General features: G+C 39.3%; 2 protein-coding genes across 2 annotated transcripts; both read left to right on the top strand.

Annotated features, from left to right (window-relative positions):
• Nucleotides 1–687: 687 nt before the first annotated feature.
• Nucleotides 688–3467, top strand: BCR41DRAFT_398856 (hypothetical protein; the record flags this gene model as incomplete). Its single annotated transcript, XM_022029002.1, has 8 exons — nt 688–849; nt 907–1021; nt 1307–1537; nt 1706–2373; nt 2491–2748; nt 2806–3034; nt 3175–3248; nt 3390–3467. 8 exons carry the CDS (start codon nt 688–690, stop codon nt 3465–3467), a joined length of 1815 nt encoding a protein of 604 aa, XP_021878870.1.
• A 4750-nt stretch (nt 3468–8217) lies between these two features.
• On the top strand, nt 8218–12317 carry BCR41DRAFT_424201 (PGAP1-like protein-domain-containing protein). Its single transcript, XM_022030387.1, has 7 exons — nt 8218–8800; nt 8909–9707; nt 9832–10368; nt 10490–10621; nt 10756–11618; nt 11750–11967; nt 12099–12317. Exons 1-7 carry the CDS (start codon nt 8321–8323, stop codon nt 12307–12309), a joined length of 3240 nt encoding a protein of 1079 aa, XP_021878871.1. The 5' UTR covers nt 8218–8320; the 3' UTR covers nt 12310–12317.
• Nucleotide 12318: the final 1 nt, after the last annotated feature.

Below are 12318 nucleotides of genomic sequence, written 5' to 3' on the forward strand. Positions count from 1 at the left end.
TGAAGAGGTGCGTCTGTGTCTACGTCTGCGTCTGCACCTGCGCCATCTCTCTCTTTTCCTTTCAACTAAAACGTTCTTTTTATTACAACACACAAACGTACACGTCCTATCCATGTTATTATGGGTCTGTTGATTTATTTGGCTTTGACCGGAAGGTGCTTCAGGCTAAAAGTAAAATAAAATAACCATGTCATGGAGGAAGAAGGAGAGGAGGAGGAGGTCTGCCCACGTTGATGAGTAAATTCAGAGGCGGGCATGGTTCTAAGCATGGATTGGGGGAAGAGATGCCCTAAGAAATGAGTTTTCGAATAGAAAGTTCTCATCATCACCCTCGATTTGGGTTTTCGCCGCTTTTACTATAAACTATCAAACAAGAGAAGTAGATCTAGGAAGTTCAGGTTTTTAAAGGTGGTTATTTTATCGCTAGGCCCTATTTCATTTATCCAATCTATGAGATTCTATAACCCATTGAGCGAGAATGCTCGTAAAATGATCATCACCACACCTTTTTTTTTTTTTTTTTTTTTTTTTGAAGAATCAATAAGGTTAACCAACAATTCCTAATTAAGGTTCTGTGCGCAGCACTTTCTGACTAACCCATTCGCCTTCCACCCTTTGCAGCTTTTAAATCTTTTTTTTTTTTTTTTTTTTTTTATCTTTCTTCTATTCAGCACTCAATTATACCAAATGTCGGACGAAATTACACTCATTTGCATTCTCGCTGGAGAGTCTACAGCATTCCCTGTGGACATCAATCCCCAGAAGACTATCGGCCATCTCAAGGATGCAATCAAGGAGGAAAAGTCTAGATTAGGCGATATTGCCGCAAATCAGCTCAATCTTTACCATGTTTGAATCCCTTCTGTACCGAAAAGACAAATCACACTCAACAATCTGACTATCGAGGAGAGATCAAAGGAGCCAGAGGAGTTAGACGACTTGACTAGTGAGATTTCTGAAGGTTTTGGAACGGCACCACCAAAGAAAACCATTCACGCCATTATTCAGCGACCATCGGCAGGTAAGGGGTCAGCTGATATACTCTCTCTGTTCTAAAAGTTTGTGCATGACATCATTGATCAATCATTTTTGCCACCACTTGGTGTGCTTGGGATTATTCAAATGCGTTTGTTGTGCATTGAGCATTCTAACGGCATTTCTTTATATCATTGCTACACTTACCTTGGTGTAATTCCTCCTATGTTGGCCTCAGGTAATAAGATATTGGGTGCAAAAGGCGGCAGGAAATTGAGCAGGAGTGAATGGATTGTTTAAATATTCATTCCGCGAATGTACTTCTCCTTAGCTAAGATAAGGATCGACTCAGTATCAGTACAACACCAGGTTACTCACCCGATTTTTCGACATGAGTTCTACAATCGCAAGGAGCTTACCGAAGAGTTGATTGACGCCGCCGCCACATGCAACTACAGAAGTCGTGGCGTGATTTCACAAGCAAATCATACGATGGTTCTGATTCCAGGTGTCGGGATAGGGAAATCGTGTGCTGGTTGGGAATCACGTCGCTTGTTACATCGTGCAAAAAAAATGGGGTATTGTTCCCAGCTTAAATGACGACTTACAGAATGCTCTCGAAAACCTCATTTATCTGTATGTTGGTTTCAGTAATGAATGTCAATACAACCATCGACTTGATAAACATCAACCTCCATTAATAAGATTGGAATTTGTGTGGCGTTTGTAGCTGGTCTGTTCGAAGGATCAATGAATCTCAATCTGGATAAGCTTACCGTTGAAGGCTTCAATATCGATATTGATCGAGTGATCAAGATTCTCGAGTTACACTCACTAGAGCACGGCCATGCTCTTAAGGCGATTATAATCCACATGGATGAATACCAGCTCTATATTGACTGTCTCCAACAATACAATCATTGGAGCTGGAGCATGGCCCGCAATGAGCTCAAACAAATGTTGAAACAGATCGGGAATGTGATGCGCAAGGTTCAAAGCGACCACCAGCTCCTCATCCCCCCAATATGTACTGGGACGTCTGCGCAGGACATGCATTTTTTGGCTACGGAATATGGAAAAGTAATGATTCCACTCGAACCACTGGATCTTACTACTGCAAAGTCCATGTTTTGTGATAAATTCCAATACAACTGCGACAAAGTAATGATGACTGAGAGAAACTCTCGTACTGTAGAGAGCCTTGAGAAATTGAATCCTGGAATACCATATGCGACCTTTTCTTCAGATGTAGTTCTTCAGCATTCCAAAGGCCTATGCGACTATGTGTGGAATCAGCCTCATTTTAAAATATCTTTAGCTGACACTGGATACATTCCTGGATTTATCGATTTTCTCCTATCAGTGGATTATCTCTTAACGATCTATGACTGGGAGAAGGTATTATTACACCACGTGTATAAAGTATATATGCCCATAAAAATCGGAAGCAGCCCAGGGTGTTGGAGATCTGAATGAGAAATCCGCACCGTTGTCTCCTTGGCGACTACATCCCAGGCTGTTGAGCGGGAATTCAAGTTATCAAGAGGAAGAACCATCGGGGATGGTGAACGAGATGGTATCACTCACCTAAGGCAGGATACAAGGGATGAAAATCTCAATTGTGTCACTGTGCCCTTCATTTATTTGCAGGTCCTTAATAGATTACTCTCGCCTTCTATCCTGCCAGCTGATGCCCTTTCACCGCCAACAGCAGACCGAAAAAATCACTGGCAAGAATATGAGAGTCTCCATGGTTATTATCAGATGGCTCTTGTAAACGCATTGATTGATGTCAGGCAAGCAGAAGCAGAGACTGGTAGTCACTTATAGGATACTGTAGGCAATGCTCGACCCCTGAATATATCACCACAAAATTGGCAGTACCTCTCAGACGTATTTCGTGGAGCAAAAGGGGATAAAAGTCTTCAAAGAAAGATACAGCTTCGCAAGCTTGATGTCTTTGTCGAGAAGAACAAGTCCCTTGAACTATCAACAAGTGTTGCAGAATTCGAGACGTCTGTTGTATACCAGGACCATATTTCTCGGGAGTTGTATGATGGTATTTCCACTGTGCAGAGGGATGTGCCAATATTGACCACCGCTGGGCCATTAAAGTCTACAACCCGCCATCTGACAAAGAGAGAATGACAATGGAAGAAAAACCAATAGCCATTTTTATGTATTCTGGTTTCGGAACAGCCGACAACACCTTCAGTAAAGGTGAAATCAAGACATGGTATGATATAACACTCAAATCAGTCAGGAACTACTCGGTACATTTTACTGTGGCTCTTGTTTTCCTCACTGTGCGAAGAATAACAAGCCAAACACATCTGGACTTGACTGGTATGCCACAGCTGCTTCTCATTGATGGGGAGTTGCATGGAAGAGTACTTCTCACCAACGGTTGCTAGAAGAGGCATTATGAAGCTCAAGGAACTAGAGCTGATGGAGGTTTCACGATTTACAACCAACTGAGCCCCAAGGCCTAGAAACAACAGAATCTGACGATCAAGAGTCAATGGATATAGCATAGATTAAACTGTTATTGGGTTGTAAATTTTTTTTTTTAGAACCTTGTCCAAGAAATAAAAATAAGAAATCAACAGCTGCTCGGATGGATGTCATCCGATGACTTGAACTGAAGTAATGGTAAATGGTAGCAGTGTCGTGAGTAGGTTTGCAGGTCAGTTTTAAAGGACATCGATCGACATTGTCTTCGAAGAGGACAGGTTTGGAACATGCACTTTTTGATATGATAATTGGATTGTAAGTGCTAAGGAGCCAAGTGATGCTAATACTATAACGGTTGCCAATGTCTTGGACTAATATTGCAAGAAAATAAGCTTTACATGTGCCTCTTTTTTCTTTTTTTTCTTTTTTCTTTACAAAACGAGCATGATACAATTTTTTTTTTTTTTTTTTTGACTCCGTCAGGGTCTATGACGTGCCGAAAAGGAGAGGAGAGGAGCAGCTGTTTAATAGACTGCATGTCATGACTCTATCAATTGGAGATTGTTGATTCTCTACGCAGCACGCAGCGCTTCGGCTGTCGGGCAGACGGATGGACAGATGGACGGAGTCCATGTAATATAATATAATAAATATGAGCCATTATCTAACCTTAACTTTTTTTTTTTTTTTTTTTTTAGAGTAAAAGAGACTTTATATTTGTACATATACTACCTCTTACCTGAGCCATAGACAAAGGTTTCGATTCTTCCATCTGTGGTGAAATTCAACCAAGTCTGAATAGGCGCAGTAAAAAAAAAAAAAAAAAAGCATCAAGGAACAAAGAACATGAAGAAATAAATGCAAAGGGGTGCTCTCATGCACGGATGAATTTCGATCATGGAAAACAAGATAAGAATGTCGATCAGACGGAAAGCGGCGCTGAAAAAGAAGGTTGTTGCAGGATAGCCTCATCATGCCTTTGCCTTTGCCTTTGCCTTTGCCTTTGCCTTTGCCTTGTCTCGCCTCGCCCATTCTATTAGACTTTTAGGGACTTTAAAAAAAAAAATAAAAAAAAAAAAAAAAAGGCCAAATATTTGTTTGATAGCGTGGCTATTCTCTTTGTTGGGTGATCTGTTGTACAAAAATAAAGAGCCAATATGTACAGACATATAAAATATAGTCTATGGATATTATACAAGGAGTTATATTTTTATACAAGTATCATTAGTAACCACGCGCTTTCCATTCATTTTTAAACTTCCGCAGATGGACACACAAATGTAAAGTGTAAAAATGTGGAAAAGGAGAGACAGACGAAAGGCGGGAAAGATAAAAACAACAGAAAAAAAAGGATGAGGAAAGGTAGGAATGGTTATGATGATGACGAATGTTTTGTATTCGGTTCCTGAATGGGAGGAGAATGAACCACAATAATATTCGTGTAAATATGAAGATGTATATATATATCAATCAGGAACCAAAAATAAATAAATAAATAAATAAATAAATAAACAATCACCAAGTCAGAAACCTCCCACAAGGACAAGGACAAGGACAAGGACAAGGACAACAATAGTGGCAGAAATGGTAATAGCAATTGTGCAATAGTCATTGATGGGATGCGAGCGTGACCCTTGTTTTGTGTGTGTATAGATGTGTTTGTGCGGCTCATTCCAACACAGAGGGAGGAAGAAAGAAGCGCGCACAAGAGACAAAGAGGGAGGTGGCAACTGAGCGTGGTACGAAATGACAATCAGGGCAAAAAAGATGTCATTTCCATTCCATCCACTGCATTCACTGCATACACACACACATTGAGCAATTCCCGATTCTAATGCAGCCAAACGCTTCGCCTTGATCACCGGATCTAATTCTATATCTGTTACATCCCTTTTGTCCCCCCAGCAATGGCATCAAGTTGACAGTGGTTTCGACCCTTGACTTCTATAGCGACTGGGAAAATAATAAAAAATGAAAAATAAACAAACAAACAGCAACAACAACAAAACAATGCTGTAGTGGAATATATTAGACACATTCAAGCAGACAAGCGTAGACTTTTTTAATGTTCACACATATCCACATCATTTCATTTAGCATCGGCATTGTCCTCTCATCTTGGACACTAACCTTCTGTCCTTTCGGCTTATTAACCTTCGTTCAACCTTATCCCGAGGAGATATAAAAGCTCGTCCATTTCCGCCATGACAAATCAACTCTTTTCAATCTCACCATCATCTCCACATTCACACAAACACACACACACACACACACAGGCACATTAATACACACACATATATACATATATGATACACGCTTAAATCTATATATACACAAGCCTTCCCCCACATAGCACAAGCAAATCAATACTGCATCTCTTCAAAGGCATCACGTCTTTTTATCCTGCTTATATATTTTAATCTTTCTTGAACAAACATTTGTATTTGTTATCTTCTCTTCTCTCTCCATCGCTTCAATATCCCTGATCAAGTCTCGGTTTATTGCCAGGTAAGAGAAAGTGGTCAATGTCAATGTCAATGTCACTTCTTGAATAATTGACAGCCAACTCACCAACGTTTCCTTTGTCTTTTGTTTTAAGTTTCAATACATTCCACAAGATAAAAAAAAATAAAATAAAAAAAAAAAATGGCTGCACCAGTTGCAAACGGACGATCTTTTGAGGAAGGTTCGAATGCCAAGAGTAATGAAAAGAACCAGACTAGTTCAAGTCAATCAAGTGGCCAGAATGGACAGCAACAACAACAGCAACAACAACAACAACAGAATTCTGGTTCAGATCAAGAGCTTGAAGATGAGCGACCAGAATTGGATGATTATGTGAATGGGTTTTATGATGGTAAGTTTCCTGTTTCCTGTTATTGTGTAAATGTCAATTTTTTTTTTTTTGCTGCTTGGTTGCTGCTACATTGCATTAGTATGGTAGCCCTTGATGATTGGCTGATTGAGGTGTGTGTGAATGTTGATGTGTGTGTGTGGACATGTGTGCTGTGAGCAGCTCTCATAATAATTTTTTATTTTTTATTTTATTTTATTTTTTATTTTACTTTTTATTTTACTTTCCTCTGGACATTTCTTTGGGCAGACGAGAAATTAAAAAAAAAAAAAAAAAAAAAAAAAAAAAACAACCCCTGGGCCATGACGCTAATGCACGAATCGCGATTTTTTTTTTTTTATTATAATTATTTTCCTATAGGAGACAAGTTTACAGACGTCGATAGTCGTGTTTGGGTCTAGATTCCAACCAGTTTGGGCGCAAAAAAAAAAAAAAAAAAAAAAAGTTCTGTTGGATTATTCAAGCTTAATGCCAAAGTAAAAGTTTGTCCAACAGTAATTGATAAACAAAGTGTATATACCCTTCTCGATACTCTTATAGTCCTCCAGATAGGATAGATTATAAAAGCGCGTTTATTTTATTTTATTTTTCCTTTTCCATAGAATTTATCTACTTATTTTAGTTACTTTTTACTTACTTGGTTATCTATTTACAAATAAATAAATAAAAAAAACAAACAGCTGTATACGATGCAACATCTATAACATTGACAAGTGTGTCATTAATTATTAATATAGCACATTATCCTGTCTTTAATGTCATGCAAGGCGAAGTAAGGAGGTGGAAAGACAAAAGGAAAAAAATAATCGCTTAAACTCGTCATGTTGCTTACATTTTCAGTTTTGCCGACAAAGACTTAGCGTAATATAAAATAAAAAGTAGCAGAGTGATTTCTAATCCGGAAAGCTAATTAAAGATCTTTTTCTTTTCCTTTAGGCGTTTTTCTTTTTTTTTTTTTTTTTTTTTTTTTGGGCTTTTGGGATCATCTAAACGGCCATTTACTTTTTTTGTATTAACCAGGAGACCATGGACATGACGCTTTCTATGCCGCTCATCAATGTTATTATTAATGTTGTGAAGCCACTTGAGGAAGTGGCGCATTTTTTTATTTATTTTTTTTTATTATTGCATAATGTTTATCTGATTCTTGTTCTAGACTTTTTTCCTTCCTTCCTTCTTTCATTGTTCAGCAAAAAGCCTGTTTCAATTGTAGACTGCATTAAAAAAAAAAAGTAAAAAAAAAAAAGAAAAAGAGAAAAAGAGAAAATAAAAATTAATCGTTACTGTTGGTCAACAGAGCTTGATCAAGTCAGATATTGTAACCGGGTTTTTTAGATCTTGCTTTCTTAATAAAAAGGGCACATTTATCATTGCTTCGCATAAATCTATAACTTGAGAGACAAGCAGATGATTCATGTACTTGGACGCTTTATATTTTTATGTGTTTAATTTTTTACTTTTATTTTTTTCTCCTAACAAGAAAGCGTATAAACTTATTTCCGAGTGATTACCAGATCTGTTGGATATGCTAGATGCTTGATATGCTAGATTTGTTAGATGTGCTAGATGTGCCAGAAATGCAGAAGAGAATGAGACGCGTCATAGTGTCACAAAAAGTGGTCTTTGCTCATCAAAAAAAAAAAAAAAAAAAAAAGTTTCATTTCAATGGACGAGGACGGTTCTCGCGGAAATTAAAAACAGACGCGTATGCGAAATGTGTATCCATTCATCCATCATTGATCGACTGGTAAAGAGTCAAAGCAAAACTCTTGGCCCTGTATACAATGCGTACCTTATACAAATATGTGCTCTATACTGCCCATACACATCCTATCATTCTCAATGAGAGGTCAATGGTCAATGGTCGGTGGGGGGCAAAAATATATGGGCAAAGATTTTTTTTTTTTTTGTCAAGCACATTTCATAGGAACGGTATTTTATTACATTTCATGTCAATATTTATTTGCTTCCTCACGACCAAACGCAGACAAAGCAGACACTACCTTAATCTTTTAAATACCCCCCGCTACCTATGGTATGCCAGAAACATCCATTCCACCCCCATCTTTTGATTCACCAGATCCAACTCTCGGAATCAAGCCTCGATCAGCACAATCAACAAACGAGTTAACTTATGAGAAGCATAATGACAACCAACTCGAAACCCTGAACGAATGGATGCATCCTTCAGCAATTTTGCATCAATCGCAGCCATACTCTGCTGCATTCTATGGATGCTCTTTCAGGCTTTTTGCTTTATTTCTGATATCAGCTGTCTTGTTGGCATGTGCGATCCATTCGAGCTTTCACTATCAATTGGACCCCAAAGGCTGTATGATGACCTATATGCAGCCTACATATTACAGATTATTGGACTTTAACCTAGAAAACACCTATACCCCCGGAAACTATGGGCTATTGCTCTACAGAGATGAAGGGGACGACCACTCAGTAGTACACCCAGATTCGCTCGAACATCTGGGAGGCACAGACTGGGCAGTTTCAAAATCAGCAAAGGTAAATAGACGCAACTTTTGTCTATTATTGATTAGCATCAAGGAAATCTGTTCGTGGCGTCTTTTATAGATCAAATGTTCAACTATGTATTATATGACATTCATGTAGATTCGCCCGACAGGCATCCCTGCCTTATTTATTCCGGGGAATGCAGGGAGTGCTAGACAGATTCGTTCTCTGGCCAGAGAGACGACCACAGCTTACAAGCCAGGCTCGAAGAGGATTGATTTCTTCACAGTAGACTTTAATGAAGAATTCTCGGCATTCCACGGGCAGATCTTGGTGTATCAGGCAAAATGGATTAACACGGCCATCAAATACATCTTGTCCCTCTATAATGATCATGATTCTGATTCTCAGCAACCTCGACCGACATCTATCCTGATCGTTGGTCATAGCATGGGTGGGATCGTTGCTCGCACAATCTTCATAATGGAAAACTACCTGCCTGGTTCCGTTCGTAGCATCCTGACGCTCGCAACCCCCCATATGGTCCCACCTTTGGTACTTGACTACGGGATCACCAAAGTCTATGACAAGATTGAGGATTTCTGGGCAAAGGGTTACAGCGGACCAAATGCTGCGCTGACTAATGTATCGATAGTATCCATCATGGGCGGCAACCAAGATCTGACAGTGAACAGTGACGCAGGCAATATTCACCATTTAGTACCACTAAGTCATGGATTTTCAGTGTTCACTTCGGCGATCCCACATGCCTGGGTGGGATCGGATCATTTATCAATCCTGTGGTGTAATCAGATCGTCAAGCAAGTCGGGAAAGTCCTTGCAGACATTGTAGATCCCACACGAGCTGAACAAGTCAGGCCTTTAAAGGAGCGAATGGAGATCCTTAAAAGGCATCTGATAGCTGATAAGGGGGATGATCCATCGGATGAAATTGAAGGTAAACAATACTGTGAGCCGGATCTGACTATCGTTCGTTCGTTCGTCCAGCAATCTCGTTATTCTCAATCTTTAGCTTTTTCTTAAAGAACCTCAAATATCTCCTTACGTACCGGTCTCTTTAGATGAAGAGATTATCTATCTACCTGATGTCAAACATACATTTTTGACGAAGAATACCATCTGGACAAATGAGCTTCAAATCAACCGGCGTAAATCACCGCATTACTATATCTTGAGCTCACCCCTACAGCACAACAAAGAAGACAATCTCGACACATTCACCTTTTTAACAGATCAAGAGTTTGGGCCACATAAACATTTCCGTTTTCTGCTTTGTAAAGATACGTCTGTTGCTGCTTCTGCTTCTGCTGAGGCGGATGAGAAAGGGCACATTTCTTCGCTCTCTTGCAAACGCAGCAGCTTTTTATCCTTGACGGCTATTCCGGCATCGACTTCCACATCAACTCTACCTCTATTTTCGAATGGAGGACGCTTTACAGGCCAAGAGTTCCGTTTCTTGTCTACATCGCTCAGTAATCTTGAGCCCTTCCAGTACATCGTGGTACACGATAAGGGTGACCATTTATCTAGCGGCTTCATGATCGCCGAATTCATGAATAAGGATGCTAGTATTGAAACTGTTCATACTTCTACGATGAGTATGTTAGTATAATCTGTGTGCTTCAAAACTTTATCTCTACTATGCTCACCTTCGTTGCACCATCTTGCCTAATATTGTCCTCCTTCCCTCCTCTTCCCCCCCTCACACTCTCTCTTCAGGACTTTTGTTTCATGGACTTAGGAGAGTGCGATTTCCAAAGAAACCAACGATGATATCCACACTTCGATTACCGAATATCGATAACAGTCTACTGGCATATAATCTCAAGGTTAAAGGCGGCAGCTGCAAAGGTAATGTCTAGTCATTAGTTTGGTTTTATTATTTTCAGCCTATCATGGTTATCATGTAAAAATTGATGCAAAAAGTTTAACAAAGTATATATATATATAATTCCAAAAAAAAAAAAAAAAAAAAAAAAAAAAAGACGCTAAATTCCAGCCGATGATGAAGCAATCGAATTGGGCTTCACATGAAGACAAGTTTGTTGTCAATATTGCAGAAAAGGTATCTGGACTAGATATTAACTTCCATGGCGACCTTCCATATCACGATAAAGTGCAGTTAACCCCAAACAACGGAATAGAGCTTCACTTCTGGAGAGACCCAAATTGCCATGAAGGGAATGGAGAAGGAGAAGGAGAGCCTCTATCGCTCAAACTTACGGTCGACAAGTATGGGAGCTTGGGCAAGGTTGTAATCCGCTATAGAACCATCATCCTAGTGTTCACCTTCATGGTAGTGATATTAACGTTAAGGAAACAGTTCAAAGACGACGGTAGAGATGCGGTATCGTTCAGACCATTTGGGGTTATTATGAATGAGTTACTCATAACAGGAACTTACCTGAGGTTCTCAATATTATTAGTCCTCTTCGCTGCTTACCAGTACTCGAGCAAAAAGAGGGTTGTGGAGCTATACTATCAACAACATGACCCACAGCAGGAGCTTCATGGCAAGGATCTGACGAATGGCTGGTTTGAGGATGCGTTGTTGGGTAGAAACGAATCTTTCTTCTGGCTATTACTCCCAATCTTCTTTCATGTTTCTGTAGGCATCGTTGCATTTGTCTGGTTTGTACTTAATACCATGGTCCAGTTGGTCGCACCATGCTTTCATGTGTTATACACGGTTGTTTCGAGAGATACACCGTATTCAAGAGCTCCGTGGGCGCTAATTCTGGCAGTTTTAGCAGTGGGTGTACCATATCAATTTTTGTTCATCGTCATTTTCATTTGGCTTTTATCTGTGAACGCAGGGACGGCATTCGCTGCATCTACCGCAACCAATGTATGTGCATTTTTTTTTTTTTTTTTTTTTTTTTTGTTTGCTTTATCCAGAAATGTTAGTTGACATGTGCTAATACTTTTTTTTTTTTTTTTTTTTTTTTTTTTTTTTTTTCAAAATTGTCATTGAAAAAGCCTCAAAAAATATGGGATGCGTTCCATATCAACATGTCGATATTAGTGGTATTCTTCTTTCTGTTACCCTTCTGTGTCCCCGCAGTGATGGTTTGGATACGGAATGGATGGTATAAAGTATTCGATTCAGACCAGCGTGTGGATTTTGTGTTCCCATTCATTATCTTTGTCCAAGCTTTAGCACGCGAAAGCTTTATTGTCAAGGATCCTTGGAAAATGTATGAAAAAAGAGCTTTTTTTTTTTTTTTTTTTTTTTTTGATAAAGTATACAAAAGGGGAAGAAAAAAAAAAAAAGCTAACCAGCAAAGTCTCTCTCTCCCTTCCTCTTATTTTTTTTTCTTGTAAAAAGAAATAGGAAAGCGGCAAGGTGGATGTTGGATATGATGATGGTGTATCTAGTGTTGATGGGAGTACGATATAGTTGGCAGATATTCTTTCTAACATGGATGTGGATCACCGGATTATTGTTGCTGCAATGTCTTGAGACGTATACAGGCAAACTACTCTGGGCCCAGGCATTGCATTCACTAGGCTTTCATGGGCATTTAAAGCGAGATTAAAGGACGAGT

This window comes from Lobosporangium transversale (assembly GCF_002105155.1).
Source record: "Lobosporangium transversale strain NRRL 3116 chromosome Unknown BCR41scaffold_34, whole genome shotgun sequence".
NCBI lineage: Eukaryota > Fungi > Mortierellomycota > Mortierellomycetes > Mortierellales > Mortierellaceae > Lobosporangium > Lobosporangium transversale.